At 61.7% G+C, this 19,264-nt stretch overlaps 1 protein-coding gene across 27 annotated transcripts in view; it reads left to right on the plus strand.

Moving 5' to 3' along the window:
- The window catches only part of SNED1 (sushi, nidogen and EGF like domains 1), a 60,119-nt gene that overhangs the window by 31,493 nt on the left and 9,362 nt on the right, over window positions 1-19,264 (plus strand). For 7 of the 27 annotated variants that reach the window (XM_003133813.6, XM_085000805.1, XM_085000804.1 and 4 more), the window contains 11 exons: window positions 4,180-4,293; window positions 4,821-4,934; window positions 5,187-5,300; window positions 6,589-6,702; window positions 7,047-7,343; window positions 8,152-8,335; window positions 10,271-10,383; window positions 11,152-11,433; window positions 12,464-12,608; window positions 12,685-12,767; window positions 13,424-13,525. In XM_003133813.6, the coding sequence (XP_003133861.4) occupies window positions 4,180-4,293; window positions 4,821-4,934; window positions 5,187-5,300; window positions 6,589-6,702; window positions 7,047-7,343; window positions 8,152-8,335; window positions 10,271-10,383; window positions 11,152-11,433; window positions 12,464-12,608; window positions 12,685-12,767; window positions 13,424-13,525 (1,662 nt within the window). Of the gene's footprint in view, window positions 1-4,179; window positions 4,294-4,820; window positions 4,935-5,143; window positions 5,301-6,588; window positions 6,703-7,046; window positions 7,344-8,151; window positions 8,336-9,291; window positions 9,620-10,270; window positions 10,384-11,151; window positions 11,434-11,650; window positions 11,858-12,463; window positions 12,611-12,684; window positions 12,768-13,423; window positions 13,526-19,264 lie in introns of those variants that run through there. The other 20 variants (XM_085000807.1, XM_085000808.1, XM_085000814.1 and 17 more) reach the window with 17 other exon arrangements.

The raw sequence follows: 19,264 nt of genomic DNA on the forward strand, positions 1-19,264 counted from the left end.
GCCCAGGAGGGAGCAGAAGCGCTGAGGCCGCGGTGACCGGGGTCGGAGAGCGGGGCGGCATGTGTTTGGGCCCCTTCGGCGCTCAATTCCCAGGGTCACTGACGAATGGCCAGAGGCCGAGAGGGCCTGCAGAACATCAAGCAGGGGAAGAGAGAAACATGAGATGCATCATTTAAAAATTTAAGAATATCAGCGACAAACAGGGGGGAAAAAAGTCCTTAAAACATTCAGACCGTGGGGAGTTCTCGTCGTGGCGCAGTGGTTAACGAATCCAACGAGGAACCATGAGGTTGTGGGTTCGAACCCTGGCCTCGCTCAGTGGGTTAAGGACCCGGCGTTGCCGTGAGCTGTGGTGTAGGTTGCAGACGCGGCTCGGATCCTGCGTTGCTGTGGCTCTGGCGTAGGCTGGCGGCTACAGCTCTGATTAGACCCCTAGCCTGGGAAGCTCCATATGCCTCGGGAGCGGCCCAAGAAATGGCAAAAAGAAAAAAAACATTCAGACCGAGAAAGGAACAAGGACCCACAAAGGAACAAGAATCACAGTCAGATGACACCAGACTGCTCAGCAGCGACCTCGGAGCAATATAATAAAACGGTAACTTGTTAAAACACAGAGGTCACCCATCGGCTAGGATGGAGACAGTTACAAAACACCAGCCCTCTCACTTGACCTCAAGGAGAACCCACAACGTCACACCTTTTAACCTGTCGGAAAGCCGAGGATACAAAGACATTTTCCTACAGAGAAAAACCAAGCCCACACCACGCTACGGGCAGATCCTACTAAACTGCCAAGAAACAGGCGGTTGCAGCATAGGACAGGCTCTTGTTCAGAGAGCACGCGCCAGCCCGCTCTGCGGAGCCAGCGTAAGCGTGAGACCGACTCCAGAAAGGCAGAGCCGAAGAAAGCAAAAGTGTGGGTCCATGAAACCCATGACACAGACGCAAAAATCTGACAGTCTCTAAAGACTGTATACACGGCTGTCCAGTTGGGGTGTTGCAAAAAGGTTGATATTAGCAAGATCTGCGCCATTAACCCACTGAAGGAGAAAAATTATGTAAGAATCTCAACGAAGGGATAATAAGCATTTGATCAAATTCTTTAGTCAAATAAAGATCAAACAAGTACTTCCTTATCCAGATAAAATAACACGACGACACTGCGCCCTAGTACCGTGTGGTGTCAAGTAATCTGGGATTTACTGGAGGGAAAGCTTAGACGAGAGAAACAGCAGAGCCCAAGCCCCCCGTGAAGCCCACAGGGCACAGCTGGGCTGGACGCAGTTATGCCCCGCGTACTCAGTGAGGAAGGCGGGCACAGGTCACGCCAGGAGGGCCGTGCTTGGACGAGCCTCCTGACGTCCACACACGGGGGAGGACCTGGAATCCGAAAGCTGTTCTCCTGTTGGACTGACTCAGACACAGGAGGCAGCAAAGGAGCTTCTGAGCAGTTGGACCGTATCTTCCTCAGCCTAGAACAGACATTGTCCTAAATAGAGAAACATCCCCCTTAAAATCAGCAACGAGATGGAGTTCCCGCTGTGGCACGGTGGGTTAAGAATCGGATGGCAGTGGCTCGGGACGCTGTAGAGGCATGGGTACGACCCCTCGCTCAGCTCAAATGGGCTCAAGGATCCGGAGTTGCTGCAGCTCCAGCGTAGGTCACAGCTGCGGCTCACACTCAACTCCTGGCCCGGGAACTTCCACACACCATGGGTGCAGCCATATATTTTTTTTAAAAATTAGGACTACGACAAGGACGGCTATGATCACTAAGTCTCGTCAATATTACACTGGCAGTACTAGCCCACGCAGTAAAGAGAGAAAAAGAAATTAAAGTTATGAAGATGCTAAAGGAGGAAGTACACATGTCAGTATTTGCAGCTGATAAGGTCGTGTCTTTAATCTGCAGGAAAAACGGTGGAAAATGACTGGAAATGTGACATGTTCAGTGGATGTGGGTCATTACAACAAAATTCACTGCATTCTTATAGACTAGTAACAAAAATTAGAAATGTAATTATAAAAAAGACACATGCAGAGAAAATCAATGAAGCCAAAAGCAGACTCCTTGAAAAGGCCAATGCAAATAGTCAACCTGAAAGCTAGGCTGACGAGGGACAGAGGGGAAAGTCAGCAGCATCAGCTGCAAGAGGAGACACCACGAAGGCACCCCAGCATCGAAGGGACAAGGAGCTGCTGCGAACTCCTTGAGGCCAGCACGTCTCGCAACGTAGAGAAAAGGACGGACACTGCCTAGAAAGACACAAACTACCACAACTGACACAGGAGTGGACAGGAAATACGAATAGCCACATAGTTATTAAATAAGTCTCATCTGTGATTAAAAATTCTCCCACCAAGAAAACGGCAGGGCCAGACTGCTTCAGTGATGCGTTCTCTCAAACCGTTAAGTGAGGAGTAACACTGTAGTGGGCCATTCGAGAAAATACAGGCGCAAGGGACACTCATCAACGCATTTTACTAGACGATGCTGCCTCTGTGCCGAACCTAGACACGCCACACCGCACTCCGAATGGGTTAAGGACTTAAATGGTTTTTTAAACTACACAGTTTTGAGTAGAAAATTCAGGTAAATATCTTTTTTTTTTTTTTTTTTTTTTGTCTTTTTGCCTTTTCTAGGGCCACTCTTGCGGCACATGGAGGTTCCCAGGCTAGGGGTCGAATTGCAGCTGTAGCCGCCAGTCTACGCCAGAGCCACAGCAATGCGGGATCCGAGCCACCTCTGTGACCTACACCACAGCTCACGGCAACGCCGGATCCTTAACCCATTGAGCGAGGCCAGGGATCGAACCCGCAACCTCATGGTCCCTAGTCGGATTCGCTAACCACTGCGCCACGACGGGAACTCCCACATCTTTTTGACTTACCGTAGGGCAAGATTCCTTAGGCCACAAAAAGCACTAACTATAAAAGGGGGAGAAAATGGACCGATCGACTATCTAAAAATTAAATTCATCGGCCTTAAGACAGTCAGCTAGAACTGGGAGAAGATTACATATATAATACATATAATCAATATAAATAAAATCAACCCTCTGGGAAAACAGGCAAATGCATGAACAGGCATTTCATACGGCCAGTGAACATGAGCAGAACGTTTCTCTTCATCGGTGGTCAGCAAAATGCAAATCAAAGCGCAGTAAGATACATCCAGTTGGCAAAACTTTGGCACTTCAACAGACCATATGTTAGAATGTGGATCAGCAGGATTTTTTATAAATTACTGGAGGAAGCGGAAATTGGTATAAGCTCTTGGAAGGCAATTTGGTAATTTGCTTGTCAGGTCAACCACTCGTATAAACGGCACCCTAGCAATTCTACTTCTAGGTAGGTGTAGGGAAAACTCACACATCTACACCAGGAGATGTGAAAGACGCAGAAGCATTTTTTTTTTTTTTTTTTTTGCAAGAGCAAGAAGTCTAGAACCAACCCAAGTACCTACCAAGCAGGAAAGGATAAAGTGTGATGTAATCAGACTGAGGAATATTACACAGCAGTGAAAACTTCAGCCTGCAACAGCATGGAGATATCTCATTAATACAGTGTTGAGTGAGAGAAGAGTGCTATGCCACCATATCCTAAGATCACAAATGGCCGAAACAAAACCACACATCGTCTGAGGTGGTCATAAAAAGCTTAAGACGAGTACAAGGCGGTATGGCAAGGCGACGGTGCAGAAAACCAGGTCACAGGAGTAGGATGGCACATGAGCCAGTCAACATTCTAGCTCCCAGGGTGGGGGCTGGCCCCAGGTGTCCTTAAGTCATTACCTTTATTTACTTAATTATATGCTAAGCATTAAGCTTTTCTAAACTGAACATCAGTGATTCAGGAGCACAATTTCCAGGTTAAGGACTCAACCCCAAACGTGTCGGTTTCACGCGATTGTCATCTAATGAACTGGCAAGCTAGGGCCTGTCCACCCAAGAGCCCCTGGACCTAGGAGCACCCCCAGTGGCTTCCTAGACACCAGCCCAGCCCGAGGCCCCAGGCCTCAGCCCCTCTCGTCCCCGAGGCTCCCTGCTCCAGCAGCAGGGGTGCTGGGGAATTCTGCCCGCTCCTCACATCAGAGCTCATCGGTGTCCTTGGTCTGCAAGCGGCCCCCTAACAACAGCACTGCTTTGTTCCCGCGGCACCGGGCCTGCCTCTCCCCAGAAATCGACGAGTGCCGATCCCAGCCGTGCCTGCATGGGGGCTCCTGCCAGGACCGCGTCGCTGGGTACCTGTGCGTCTGCCGCCCAGGCCACGAGGGCGCCCACTGTGAGCTGGGTAAGACAGGTCCTGGCCCTCACTGGCCCTGGGCTGGGGGCACTGGCGGCCCCCGGCCGTGCTCACTTGCTCCAGCCGCCCTTCCTGGGGCGGGTCTCTGGTTGGGCACTGCCCGCTCTCAGGCCCCTGCCCGTGCCCATGTCCAAGAACAGCTGTTTATAAGCCGGTCTGCCTCTACCCCCCCTGGGGACCGAGCTCAGCTGAGAAAGCGCTCTCCTGCCTCCTGCAGACTAGGCCTTGAGGGCAGAGGAGGTGGGGTGCAGGGAGGGAAGATCGGCCCCCAGTGCTGTGGCCAGAGGCGGAGGAGAGTCCCTGCTCCCCCTCGGGCCTGTGTAGGGCTCCAAGCCCTGAGACAGACACACTGCAGGGGTGGGAGGGGGCAAGCTTGGGGTGGGGGGGGAGAGCCAGGCCCAGGACGGCCAGGCGGGGCGAGAAGCCTGGGCAGTGAGGGGCCGGCAGTGAGGGGCTGGTGTGGCGCCAGCAAACCTGGCGGGGGTGGTCATGCAGCCTCGTGTCCGTCTCTGCAGAGACAGACGCATGCCGGGTGCAACCCTGCAGAAACGGAGGCTCCTGCAGGGGTCTCCGAGGGGCCTTTGTCTGCCAGTGCCCCCCAGGCTTCACAGGAGTCCGCTGCGAGACAGGTAGGCGCTGGAGCTGGGGATCCCTGCGCCAGGCCCTCACCCGCACTCTGATGCCAGGACTCGAGGAGCAGGGGGGTGGGCGGCCCGGAGGGGCGGGACCCAGGACGGGAGGGGAGCGGGGCCCCGGGGTGGGGGTGGGGCCTTTCCCAGCCGCTCGGCCCACCCGCTCTCCTGCCCTCCCTTCCCGCTGTCCTCTCCTCCCCCCCCAGACACCCCCCTGCCGCTCTGGCCGACCCTCTGGGTGTTCTCCAGAGGTGGATGCCTGTCACCCCAGCCCCTGCCAGCACGGCGGCCGCTGCGAGAACGACGGGGGCGCCTACTTGTGTGTCTGCCCGGAGGGCTTCTTCGGCTACCACTGTGAGACAGGTGCAGCGCCCCCTCCCTCCTCCAAGGCCCCCTGTGGGCGCCCCACCTCTCCCCGAGGAGACACCATCCGGACGCGTGTCCACCTGGCTCCTGTCCAGCTGCATGGCCCCGCTGTCCCTCACGAGCCAGGCTCACGGTGGCCCCAGGGTCCCCGCACTCACCGCTGGCCACATCTGGAATTCTGTCCCGTCCATCTGCGGGAGGCCCTCCTCGGGGGCAGGTGAAGGCTGAAAGGTCCCTCCTGGACAAGGCCTTCCCTGACCACTGGTCTGCAGGGGGCCCCCACCGCGTCCCAGCGCCATTGTTCCCCCTTAGAGCTCTTCCCCCACCTTTTTTTTTTTTTTTTTTTTTTGTCTTTTTAGGGCCGCACCCACAGGACATGGAGGTTCCCAGGCTAGGGGTCCAATCGGAGCTGTAGACACTGGCATACACCACAGCCACAGCAACACAGGATCCAAGCCTCATCTGTGACCTACACCACAGCTCACGGCCATGCCAGATCCTCCACCCACTGAGCAAGGCCAGGGATCGAACCCGCGTCCTCATAAACACTAGTCAGATTCATTTCCGCTGAGCCACGACGGGAACTCCCTAGAGCCCTTTCTGACCTCCAGGACTGCCTGGCCACCACTTCTCCAACCTGCCTGCATGGCCCCCTCCCAGCGTAGGCCTGTCCCTGGGGTGGCGGTGGCCTAACCAGTGCTGTTCCAGTGTGCCCGCTCAAAGCCAGGTCTGGCAGGCGCCACTCAGATACGCAGGCAGACAGGGCTGTGGGCACAGGGACCAGCGCCGTGTGGACTGCACGTGGCAGAGACCTCACTGCACGGGGCCAGGGTCGGGGGAGGCACCTGCGGGCCCTGGCCTGGGGCCTTGGGCTCCCCTCCCCCAGAGGGCCACACCTGCATCCACAGCCCCAGTACAGAGGGAGGCCGTGGAGGGGCCAGTGTTCTCAGCCGCCCAGCTGCCAGCTGCGCCCCAGGAGAGGTCATCCCAGGTCACCACCTACCTGGGCACCTGGGCTCGGGGGTGGGGCGGGGTTAGCAGGACGGCCCGGTTCAGAGTCAGAGGCCTTATCTGCTCAGCCTCTCCGTGGGGCCTCTGGCAAGCCTCCCCCTCCCCCCCGAGCATCTCTCGCACACATCCCATCCCTGAAGCACCACCTGCGATGCCACCCACCTCCACCCCACAAATACACCCACACGGGAATGGCCGGCTGTCAGGCCAGGGCCGGGTGGGAGAGGGGTCCTAGCGACACGCTGGCCCTCACTGCTGCTTCCCTCCCTCCCAGTGAGTGACCCCTGCTTCTCCAGCCCCTGTGGGGGCCGCGGCTACTGCCTGGCCAGCAATGGGTCCCACAGCTGCACTTGTAAAGTGGGCTTCACGGGCAAGGACTGTGCCAAAGGTGAGGCGGCAAGGGGCCAGCATGGGGTGGGGTGGGGGGGCCTCCCCGCCCCCCAAGGGCCAAGCCTAGGCAGCGGCTCACCGGGCTCTGCCTGAGACACTGGGAGGGGCACACGAGCCCGTGGGTGGCATCAATGCAGTCTCGTGTGCGTGTGGGAGACCCTCCAGGGGCCACCGGCCAGATGCCAGGGGCAGGAGTCCAGGGCGGGCTCACTGCCTGCAGGCGCCCACCTGTGCCCCAAGCAGCCAGGCCTGAGAGCCAAGGGGCCAGACACCTGCCTGGGGGCCGGGGCATCACGGCCGACAGCTGACCACCCCGCCTTGTTCTTGACCGAAACCCTGAAGAGCTCTTCCCACCAACGGCCCTCAAGGTGGAGCGAGTGGAGGAGAGCGGGCTGTCCATCTCCTGGCGCCCCCCCGACAGCCAGGCTGCCAGGCAGATGCTCGACGGCTACGCGGTCACCTACGCCTCTTCCGACGGCTCCTACCGCCGCACGGACGTCGTGGACCGGAGCCGCTCCTCGCACCAGCTCCGGGCCCTGGCGGCTGGCAAGGCCTACAACATCTCCGTCTTCTCGGTCAAGCGCAATGCCAACAACAAGAACGATATCAGCCGGCCCGCGGTGCTGCTCGCCCGCACGCGTGAGTGCCCCCCGCCCTGAGGGCAAGCCAGCTGGTGGGGGACCCACAAGCCTGTCCCAGAGGCGCCGGCTCCGTAGCTGGAGACGCTGGCACGTCTCCTGGCCCCGGCCCGGGACAGACGGAGGCGGAGCAGGCAGCGGGCAGGGGTGAGGGTGGGAGGGCGCGGCGGGGGGCTCCCTGGGAGGGTGCCTGGGCCAGCCGGGGGTCAGGCATCCAGGGGGAGCCGTCAGGGTTGGGGGGAGGAGCGGGCCTCCCGAGCTTGGCGTCAGGAAGAAGTGCTCGCGAGGCTGCTGCAGCTGGGTCTGCCGGCAGAGGCATCTGGAAGGAAGACGGGCTCCCCGGGCCTCAGTGGGGTCCCCTCCAGGAGACCAGAGTCGGGGGAGGACCACCCACTGCCCGCCAGGCTGGGGCGCTGCACCCAGAAGCCGTGGGTCTCCCCTCAGCTTCCTCGGCTTGGGGTTCGGCCCCTTCCCTAAGGCCACGGCGGATCCTCCTGGCATCTATCCTGTCAGGCCCCAGGACCGCCAGGCAGAGCCGTCACTGTCGGTGCCACTAAACAGCCAGTCAGAGGGTCAGGCGGGCCCCCAGCAGTCTGAAGGGGCTGAGCAGCCCCTCTGCAGCTCTCCGTGCTCCGGCCCAAGTTCCCTCTGGGCCGGAGGACACACTCGGCAAGCCCCGTGTGCTCAGCACCTCGCCAGGCCACCTCTGGGACCCCCGCACCCTTCCCGAGCCTCCCCTCTTGTCTGGGTCCCCACCCTCCCCCGTGGGCAAGGGGGCGCCGCACACGCTGCTCACCCATTGTCCCCAGGACCCCGCCCTGTCGAGGGCCTTGAGGTCACCAACGTGACGGCCAATGCCATCTCGGTGCAGTGGTCCCTGCACAGGATCCGCCACGCCACCGTCAGCAGCGTCCGCGTGTCCATCCGCCACCCCGAGGCCCAGGAGGAGCAGTCCACAGACGTGGACAGGAGCGCGGACAAGTTCACATTCGGGTAGGAGCGCGGCGGCCTCCCTCCCGGCTCCCGGCCACCCTCGCTTCTCCCCCCGCCCAGCCCGCAGGGGCAGCCCCGGGCCTCACGCGCACCCTGCCTCCTCGTGGGGCCTCCAGACACGTGTTTTAAGGAGCCCCGGGTGTTTTCTGGTGGCCTAGAGGTTGAAGGAGCCAGTGTTGTCACGGCCGTGGCACGGGTTCGACCCCTGGCCCAAGAACTTCCACATGCCATGGGCAGGGCCAAAACGCCACACTAAGAAAGAGCCTGGAAAGAGCAGGAACACCTCAAACCCTGAGGACAGCACCTCGTGCACAGACGACCAGAGGGACAGGCCACCCGGAAGCCAGCCCAGTCCCTCAGACCCCTGGACGGGCACCTTGGGGCCGCCTTATGTTCTTACCTTGCTCAAGTAACATGTGCAAACCCTGAAGTAGACCAATGAACTTCTTACACTGAAGTGTTACAAGCTACATAACAAAACTACAAAATAAATAAATTCAAATGCGTACCAGTCATTCAGAATGGCTGGTGCTGGAATCAAACACTTGAGCAGCCCCACGCGAGCCTCGGTCACACAGCCAGGGCCCGGATCAGGCGGGCAGGCAGAGCTGGAAGGCGGGGGAAGGACGGCTGCGGGCAGCTTCCTGGGCAGGGCCCCCATCACACCCGAGACGGCAGACTCCGGCCAGCTCAGTGGGAACAGCTCGGCTGCATCCAGCCCGGAGCAGCCACCGGCCCGGCCGTGGGGAGGGGGCTCCGGAAGGAAGGCCAGGCCTGGCGGGTCCGCTGCCCCTGCACCCTCTGAACCACCCACACCTTGGCACATTTCTGGTTTGCAGACTTACCAAGACAATTTTTCCCACACGTTTGTTCGTTCTGTCCAGCCAGATGTCTGTCTGTGCTGGAGGCAAGACTCCACTTTGTCTTGTTTTTTCGTTTGTTTGTTTGTTTACTAGGAACCCGCAGCATATGGAGGGTCCCAGGCTAGGGGTCAAATTGGAGCTACAGCCACCGACCTCCACCACGGCCACAGCAACAGGGAATCCGAACTGTGTCTGCAACCTACACCACAGCTCTCGGCAACGCTGGATCCTTAACCCACGGAGCGAGGCCAGGGATCGAACCTGCGTCCTCCTGGATGCTAGCTGGGTTCGCTTCCACTGCACCATGACGGGACCTCCTCCACTTTGTCTCAAGCGTTTCTGTGATTCTTTCTGATTTACATCCTTCCCACTTCCCAAGAATGGCAGGACAGAAACCCCGACGCAGTCCACGGGACCCTTGGTACGTGTGCCAGGGTGCCCAGGACCACCTCCGGGGTCACTCGGGGGACCCCCAGGACTCGCAGAGGCCATGCTCACAGATGGACTCAGGACAGATAATGGATACAAAGTGGTATCAGCAGAAGAGGCGCGTGAGGACCAGGCGGGACCAGGCCCCTCCGGCCCAGGGCAGGCTTAGCTCCCCGCCGCCCGCCGTGACACCCTGGGAGACGCTGTCCCACTCGGAAGGCCCGTTAGAGACGCAGCGCCCAGGGCTTGTACTGGGGACGGGTGGTGGGCCCCTGTGAAGGTTCCAGACTCCCAGGAGGAAGTGGTGCCTGGCACGAGCCTCACTGGGCACAGACGCTTAGGGGCAGCAAGGCCCCCTTGTCCACGAGGCTGCTGGGACCCTCCCGGGGGCTTGCAGCCCTGGGCCAGCCTCGCAATGGCCCTATCCTGGCCTCTCCTGTTTGAACACCAGGCCCTGACCACGCTGCAGCCACCGGGCAGGCCCCTCACGATGCTGAACCGAGCCCAGAGGCAACTCCCCGCTAAGGAGCACACGGGCCTCAGGACACGAATCCCGCCTCCGTGGGGGCTGCCTGGCCACCGGCAGCGGGATGGCCCACAGCATCACACGCCTGTTCCTCTCTCCCTGCCCCCCTCACTGCAGGGCCCTGCTGCCAGGAAGAAGGTACGCCATCTGGGCGACGGCCCTCACGGGGCTGGGGGTGCAGGAGCGTCCCACCGAGAGCCTGGCCTCGGCCCCGCTGCACGTGTGGACCCGTAAGTAGAGCAGCGAGGGCTCAGCTCACACGGGTGCCCCCCGCCCCCCGCCCTGGAAGCTGAGGCCCCTCCCGTGGCCGAGGCAATGGAAACCCATGCCCTGAATGGTGGTGTGCCCATGGGCACCTGGGAGGGCGGCTGCAGGGCTGGGCGGGTCCTCCTGCCAGGGACGGCCTTCCCAGGCAGCCTCTGGGGGGGGCTCCTACCAGGCGGGGGCCACGGAGCAAGCGCGGCAGGCGCAGGAGGCAGGATGCCCCACTCCACACTGGCCAGCTCCACACCGTCGCAGTAGAGGGGACCCAGCCCTCACCACCCTCCCCCCCACAACGTGGGCTGTCCAGGCTTGGGAGGTGGGGGCAGGTAGCTGGGTGAGGAGGGCAGGTTTGGGCAGGGCCAACCTTGCGGGGCAGACGGTCAGCACAACTCACACGGGGGCTCTGACCCTGCATGCTGAGCCCCCAGCCCAGGCCCTGCCTGTCCAGCCCACCCCTCACCTACATCCCAGGAGAAGGTGTGGAGGCCAGGTTCAGAGGGTGGCACGTGCCAGCAGGAGGGATGAGCAGGTGGGGGCCTCACCGGGGGGCTGGCCGAGGTGCGGCTGCAGGTCCTGGGCAGCCACAGGTGCTCCTCCACGCCAACCCTCGGGACCGAAGAGCTGTGTGCGACACGGTCCGGCTTCGGCAGCCTGTGTCAGGGCTTTAAACTGCGTCCCCGGCAGAAGGCCCCGTCAGCCCCTTGGCTTCCCTCCCCACTCCACGTCCCGTCCAGGGCCCCTGCCGCCAGCCAACCTGACCGCCGCCCGAGTCACGGCCACCTCCGCCCACGTGGTCTGGGACGCCCCCGCTCCGGGCGCCTCGCTGGAGGCGTATGTCGTCAATGTGACCTCCAGCCAGAGCACCAAGAGCCGCTCCGTCCCCAACGGGAGGCTGGTGTCCTACACGGTGCGGGACCTGCTGCCCGGACGGCGGTACCAGCTCTCAGTGACAGCCGTGCAGAGCACCGAGGGCGGCCCGCTGCACAGCGAGCCCGCGCACCTGTACATCATCACCTGTGAGTGCAGCCTCCGCCCGGAGACGGCCCCTCCTGCCGGACCCCAGGACCCTCCCCTGGCCGGGGCCACACGCTCGGGGCCACAGACAGACAGCCGGAAGCAGGAGGCGTGCACACAGGAAAACGGGGGTGGGGCGGGGGAGTCCCTGGGCAGCTGGTGCCGGGCCGGCGAGCCTGCAATTTGGAAAAGCGGGCATCGCGTGCCTCACCCCCGCAGACCCAGGCAGGCCCCTGAGGGCAGACCCGAGAGGCTGGCAGCGTGGAGGTGCCTCTGGGCAGCGGCCCTGCAGCCAGGCCTGACCCCTGAGGAGCCTCTGGACAGCAGTTGGTGCAGGCGGGTAGGGCAGCAGTTGGTGCAGGCGGGTAGGGCAGACAGCCAGGAAGGAAGGCAGAGCAGCCGGGCGGAGGGTGGGAGCAGCTCAGGAGAGCAGAGGCACAGGTGGCCTCCATGAGGCCATGGCTCTGCTCCCAGCGCACAGGAGGCCCGCGGGTCCCACTGGGGTCCTGCCCACCCCACTTACACAGTAAAGCGGACGGGAAGGTGGCTTGTCTGGATGGGTGCTGCGGGGAGGGGGGGTGCGAAGAGAGACCAGAGCGTGGCTCCCTCCCCTCGACCCACCTGCCTGCCCTGGGGCACAAGCAACCTGCCCTGAGACTGAGACCCAACCCAGCTCCAGGCACCAGCCCCGCTTCTGCGAGCTGGGTTGGGGAGGAGGGACTCACTGGGGGAGGAGGGCGCCTGGTCCCGGCAGGGGGCACGGTTGGCTGATGAGGCCCCGCGGAGGAGCCGCGCCCTCACTCCTGGGAGGGTTTGTGGCCTGGGCCTCAGCCCAGGTGAGTCTGGACCTGGTGGAGAACCTGGGCCTGGGTGGGGGCTGGGACTCGTCTGTGCGATGCCAGACAGCAGCAGTGCCCGCATCACAGCAGAAAGGCTTGGGGCTCTGGCGGGGGGGGCACATGCCCCTCTGCGCCCACCTCTGAGAGCCCCAAACCAGCCCTGTGCGGCCCCTGGGCCTCCCACCGCCCACAGCCCCAAGGGACGGCGCCGACAGACGCTGGCACCGGGAAGGACTGCCCCCGCGGGTGCTCAGAAACCGGCCACCCCCCGCACGCCTGCCGGAGCTGCGCCTGCTCAACGACCACGGTGCCCTTGACACACCGACCCAGGCCCCCAGGTGCAGGCCTCAGCCGCCAGCCCCCCAGCCCCTGGGCACAGAGCCCACCTGGTGACCTGTGGTGTCCCCCTTGCAGGTTCTCGGAGCTTGTGGACGGCAGAGGACGAGTGAGCGCCAAGTGGGGCGGCTCACCTGGCAAACGGGTCACTGTGAGATCACGTGAGTGCCAACCCCGGGGGTCTCACTGCCACCCCATGCCCTGTCATTAGCAGGACAAGGACAGTACCCAACACCATCCCTAGTGGGGGCTCGGGCTCTGGGGCCAGGAGGCTTCCCACCCCACTGCAAGGGCTGAAGGGACAGGCTGCCAGCACCGTGTGCGGGAGACAAAAATAAACCTGTTGGGGGCAGGTCCCCTTGGCTAGTGGCTCAGGGGGCGTGTGGGCCGTGGACCAGCAGCACCAGCCTCTGGCGGGCTCTCGAAGGACCAAGAGCAGGCTCTGCCTGAGGGCAGATGTGGGGGTGGCCTTGTAGCACCGCACCCCCAGAAGCAGGGGTCAGAGGGAGAGGGAGCAGGATCTGACTGCCCGAAGACCCGCGCACCAGTCAGCGGCTTGACAAGAGGCCCATGGGAGGCAGGTCACCTTCACCCAGCAGCTGTGGTGCGGCTGGCAGGAGGACAAGGGCTGGGCACTGCCTGGAGAAAAGCCCATCTTACTGGAGGTGGCACCAAGACCCCCGACCCCACCAGGCCAGGCCCTGCCGAAGCCACCTCTACTGCCTGGGGGAGAAAAGCCGCTCAAGAAGGCGGCCAGGGACAGTCCCGGGCGCATGGCAGCAGGCGTCTGGGCGTTGAGCCTCCTGGTCTCTCCCAGAACCCACTGCGCTGGTGCAGCTTGAGAGCGCAGAGGAGGCCCCCACGCAGGCCAGCCTGGCCTTCCAGCTCCCAGACCGCAGCGGTGACAAGGACACGGATGGTAAGTCGGCAGGAGTGGACTTTCAGGGCTGGCTGCCCTTAGGGCCTTGAGGACCCCAGGTGAGGAGCGGGCTGCCCACAGCGAGGAAGGGCCCCGCGCCCGCCTGGGCCAGCAGAGCGCCCGGCCCGCACCCCCCCAGTGCGCTGGCGGGAACTGGCCTGGGGGGCGGCAACGCCCTAATAATCAGGGTCTCCCTGGGAGAGCTTGGCCCACACAGCCCCCACCCCATCCCCAGAGGAGTGCGCAGAGCAGGCTGCAGGGATCTGTGGAGGACCGCCCCGGGGGCTCCGGCTGGAGCGGAGGTGCCGACCAGCCTTGGCAAGCAGGGCGGGCGCGGCCCTGCTGCCACTCGGGTTACACGGGACCTGGACTGTCCCGCTGCTGAGAGGCACGGCTGGCGCGTCCCCACGGGGCCGGCGGTAGGGCATCTCCCACTGGACGGCGCCCGCAGGCCGTGTTCCCTCCGCAGACTCAGGCCCTCACTCTGCCCTCCTCTGCCTAAGCCTCGGGGCCACTTGCCTCTGCAGACAAGTTTTAGGAGCCACCAGCCCCCGGGCTCACCCATCAGCCAGCCCCAAAGCAGGCAGGGCAGTCCGTCAAGGCTGAGTGGGCACCCGGCACGTGGCGGACCAGGCCCGAGGGGGTTTGCTCCGCGGCCCGCGGTCAGCTCGCCCTCACCGCGTGGGGCTGAAGCTGCCATCAGCCCGGGTCAGCAGAGGGTCAGGCTTGCAGGTCGGACCCAGTCGGAACACCACCTCTAGCTGATGTGCGGGCACTGAGGACGGCAGGCAGCCCCGATGGCACTGCCCCCTGCAGTGTCTGCTGACCTGCAAGTGAGGAGATTTCGGGTGGTAAAGGGACGCAAGCTCTCTAAGGGCCCCAGGGGCCCAGAATGAATCATGCCCTTCGGGCCCCGACGCGATCGGCCCACGCCAGCCCTTTCCGAGTCAGGTGGTCAGCCAGCTCCTGCCAACACAGCGGCCTTTCCTCTGGGACCCGCCCCGAACGGGAACAGGGCGCCTTCGCCTCGGGGGGTGGGCGGCGGGGAGGGGTGGTTTCACGGCCCACGCGGAGGCCTGAGCGGCCGCGGGGCTCCCCACCGAGGGAGCGCCTCGGGTCTCGGCCCGGAACCCCGCAGTCACGCGGCTGTGGCTCCTTCCTCGAGGCCGAGCACGCAGTCTGTCGGTGACCCATCTCCAGGCGCGCGTGCGAGCAGAAATGCCGGCCTGCGACCCGTGAAGGTCCAAATGACAAGGGACGGCCACAGTGTCTTCTAGGTGGTTTACACTCCCAGCAGGGAGCAGGGGACGCAGTCCACGCCCAGTCTCTCGGGAACCCGATCTTGCCAGGGTTCTGGATCCTGCCGGCAGGAAAGGTGTGGGAGCACCTGCTGGGATCTGACTGGTCTCTCGAGGGCTGACACGGCAGCGTCTCTCCCCTGTCCCGCTGCCTGGCTCCCTCGAGCCCGCACCGGCGGCTTTAGCGACCGCCTCTTTGGTAAGGCTCGCTGTCCCTCGGGGCCAGTCCTCTCACTGACCGGCAGAGCCGCGGCTGTTCTCGGCTCTATTTCCGTAAAAGTTTTCGGTGGGCTTGAACGTTCCACCTGACACGGCCAGACGGGGCCCTAGGTGCCTGAAAATGCTCTCGCTGGCCCTCATGTTGGAAGGACAACAGGCTGGGTGTAAAGCCTGAGGTTCAAAGTCGTCTCCAGCTCGGGTCTTCAAACCTCTGTCCAATGTCCCAGCTGCGGGGACCACTGTCACCATGGGGGGCCGACCCCGTTCCTCCTCCTTGTACGACAACCTGCTCCCCGGGCAGCTGCCAGGCTGTTCTTTCTCAAGGAAAGGAGGGTCCCCACCGAGCCCCAGGCACCCGGCGAGCAGTGAGCGCTCCTGAAATGTCACTTCCGCACCAAGCCACCCTCCAGGTCAGGGCCACCCCTTCGAGCGCCCAGGAGACACTCACACAAGGTTCCAGACTGTCCCTCGGAGGAAACACTGAAGCTGTCCCACTCCTCTCTTCTCCCGACGTCCCACCGCAGGGGGCGTCTGGACTAGTCCAGCTGGATCCACCTGGACACCTACCCAAGGGGTCTGGGGACAGAACCGAAACCTCTTCACTCTCTAATTTCTCCTTCCTACAGGAGGCATCCGTCCTCACCCACGCCTGGCGCGGCCCCAGCCCTGTCCACGCGCGCAGCCTCCTCTGGGCCTTGACTCAGTGTGTCTGTGTGTGGGTGGGTGTGTGGGGGGTGATAAGCCTGGGACTGTTCTGTAGGCTGAGGCTACCTCTGGGGGAACCCCCGCTGCCCCACATAACTGCAGGCTTAGGCCCAGCTGCCCAGGCGGCCCCACGCCCACCCCGTCTCTGCAGCCCAGTGTCCCCGTACAAAGCATGAGGGTCACTAGCGGGCTCCTGGTCCTGTGTGCTATGAGGCTGCCGTCAACAGGTCTCTGTGGTATCGAAAATTCATGTGGAACCGGAAGCGACCTGGAATCACAAATCAATCCTAAGAAAGGAGGGAGACTCACGCCCCCACCGTCAGAGCTGTAACTACGGAGCAACGTAATCAAGTCAGCGCCGTTCCCTGGACAGGGAGACAGAAATCGATGCACCAGCCTTGTGAGTCCAGACATAAAGCTCCACGCCTGTGGCCAAGCGACTTCCACAAGGTGCCGAGGCCGCTCGAGGGAGGAAAGGCGTCTTTTCCACAGACGGTGCTGGACAACTGGACAGCCACACGCAAAGGGACGCAGCTGGACCCCTACCTCACACCAGCCGTGAAGTTAATTAAAAATGCATCAAAGACCTAAATGTAAGAGCTGAAACTATAAAGTTCTTAGAAGGAAACACAGGAGTATTCTGCTTTACCTTGGATTTGGCAAAGACACCAAAAGCATAAGCAGTAAAAGGGGAAAAAAAAACTGGACTTCATCAAAATTGAAAACTTTCTATGCTTCAAAAGATACCGTTAGGTGGCGCTCCCGTTGTGGCTCAGCAGGTTAAGACCCTGACATAGCGTCCATGAGGATGCAGGTTCGATTCCTGGCCTCGCTCGGTTGGTGAAGAATCCGGGGAGCTGTGGTGTAGGTCGCAGACCTGCAGCTGCAGCTCCGATTCGACCCCTAGCCTGGGAACTTTCATGTGCCATGGGTGCAGCCCTAAAAAGACCAAAAAAAGAAAGAGAAAGAATTATGTTAATGCCACCACGACTTTCAGCGTAAATAGATACGAAGTCAGAGAAGTTAGGCAAAGCCTGTTCTTCTTCCTAGCTGTCCAGTTGAACGGGAAGTGCTGGTATGAAATCACAATGTGTTTACACTGATTGACCGATTTTGCTTTTTAGGCCGCACCCGCGGCACAGGCAGGTTCCCAGTCCAGGGTCAAATGGGGGCTGCAGCCGCCGGCCGAACCGCAGCTACAGCCACTCGGTTCCAAGCCGTGTCTGTGACCTACACCACAGCTCACGGCAGCACCAGATCCTTAGCCCACTGAGTGAGGCCAGGGATCGAACCCGCATCCTCATGGATGCTAGTCAGGTTCGTTGCGCTGCACCACAACAGGAACTCCCGTTTAGTTTTACTGTTAAAATCTAATTGCCTAGTTCTATCTACTGAAAAGGCCTGCAGCACCGACACCTCAGTCACCCAGGCTGTGGGCTCCAGCACCATCTGCCACCGCAAAGAACCAGGTGGCTGTGGAGAGACGGCGGATTCCGAGACCGAGGCGGCGAAAGCTCAGCCCAGACACACTTGTACAAGAAAAGCAAAGGAGCTTTTGCAAAAACAGGATCGCGCCTGAAGGGCACAGGAGCCAGCCTGGAAGGGCTCCCACTGCCCGGAGATGGACGAATTTGAGTGTGAGCACGAGGAAAACTCATGGCGGCGACAGACGGAAACCCGCCGAGTGTGTCAAAGTCCACGAGGTCGCAGCGACGCTTAAAAGCAAAGAACGCAGCACAGTGGCCGAGCTCACTCGCGGGGCGACGAAGCCAGGAGGGGAGCGCGGGCCGGCCCTGCCGTGGGGCTGCTGCGGGGTGACCGCTGGGAGCCGAAGGCGAGCAGGCCTCCAGAGGGGCGGCCCAGCTCTGGAAAGACGGCAGAGTGACAGGCTGAGTTAGATCCGACCCTGGCGAGGTGACGGCTCTGGGACCAGCACCAGGGGCAGAGCCGACGAGAACTTTCCTCTGGATTCATCAGGCCACCAGCACAGAACCAGTGGTCAGTCCTCACGTCATGAAACCAGAGGTCACAGGCCCCTGGTGTGGCCGGGGGTATGGGCCCGCCACCTGTGGAGCAGCCGGAGCCAAGCGGACCACTGGCGCCTGAGCCCTGCCAAGCCCGTCTCTCCACATGGGGAGGGGAGCGGGTCACTGCCCCGAGAAAGCCCTAAGTCAGGTCCAGAATTCGACCGGACAAAGGGCCTCATTTCTCGATAGGCCCAGAGAGGAAGCCGATTAAATGCACAGATTAAGAGACTTGAGGTACGTTAAACTGAGGCAGGGTGACTCCAGGAATCTGAACTCGATGGCACCAGCTGTAAACGGCATTTTAAAGACGACCGGGGCAGTCTGTACACCGCCCGTGGTCTCTGGTGATATCCAGGAACTGCTGCCAATTTTGTGATAATAGCACTGTGCTTATGCGAGTAACTCTGAAGTCTTCACGAACTAGACACCTGCAGACACATTTTCAGGTGAAATGGCTTCTGTGACCTGCTTTGAAACTTGCAACTAGAGGACGAAGGGCAGAAGAAAAGATGGAAACGGATTAAACAAGACCAACACAATCGCAATAACCACTGAAGCTGCGTGGAAGATTCTTTTAAAGCCCACAGCCCCTTTCAGCCCCTCAGGACAGACAAAGAAACAAGGAAGCTGGAAGCCAGAGGCGGGAGGAGAGCGAGCAGGTGTATCGGAGAGGACACCAGCCATGGAGGGACCAGGAGGCCTGGGGGGACAGACAGGGGACAGTGGCCATGGAGGGACCAGGAGGCCTGGGAGGGGCAGAAAGGGGCAGCGGCCTGCCGGTCGGCGTCCACCAGGAGGCTGCGGAGGAAGGTCGGGGAGAGGCGGGACTGGACATGGGGGGAGACGGGCCTCCCGGTACTGGAAGTGTGGGAACGCACCATTCTTACTGGTGTTTCTCAGTTTCTTAGGTGAAAATGAAAACGGCTGTCCGGCAAAGCTAAAAACAAACAAACGACAGGCATTCCCTGGCAGCGCAGGGGACCCGGCGCTGTCACGGCTGTGTTGTGGGTTCAAGCCCTGGCCTGCAGTGTGGGGAGGATGCTGGCGGGAGGCAGATGCCAGCCAGCTCAGTCCTGCCCTGAGGGCCACCTGCCTGGGGCTGGGACCTAGGGACACATGGGTGGCACTGGAAGATGAGGACCCTCGAGGGTTGGCGTCCGTGGTTCAAGTAGAAGAATCCCGGTGTGGGGGGCAAAGTCAGCAGAAACGCGGGGCCGGGCACGGGCTGGGGCAGAGCGGGGGCCTCTCCTGGGGGCCAGCAGGGCGCGGCCACACCCCAGCTGTGAGCTGGGGCTCCTCTGCCTGTGATGCCGCACTCTGCCCGCCCGCCCTGGAGGTGAGCAGGGCGGGCAGGGTCTGCTGAAGCCTCTGCTCTGACACCTGAAGCAGGACCACCCCTAGGGTGTTGGGGACAGCGGGAGGCAGCAGCACGGCAATGTTCACAGGCCCTCCTGTGGGCCCCGGGCACTGACGGCCCCTGCCCTTTCACA

This window comes from Sus scrofa, chromosome 15 (genome assembly GCF_054392235.1).
Source record: "Sus scrofa isolate SSC_HxYL_T2T_F1_AM1 chromosome 15, Sscrofa_HxYL_maternal_Yorkshire_Landrace_v2.0, whole genome shotgun sequence".
Classification (NCBI taxonomy): domain Eukaryota; kingdom Metazoa; phylum Chordata; class Mammalia; order Artiodactyla; family Suidae; genus Sus; species Sus scrofa.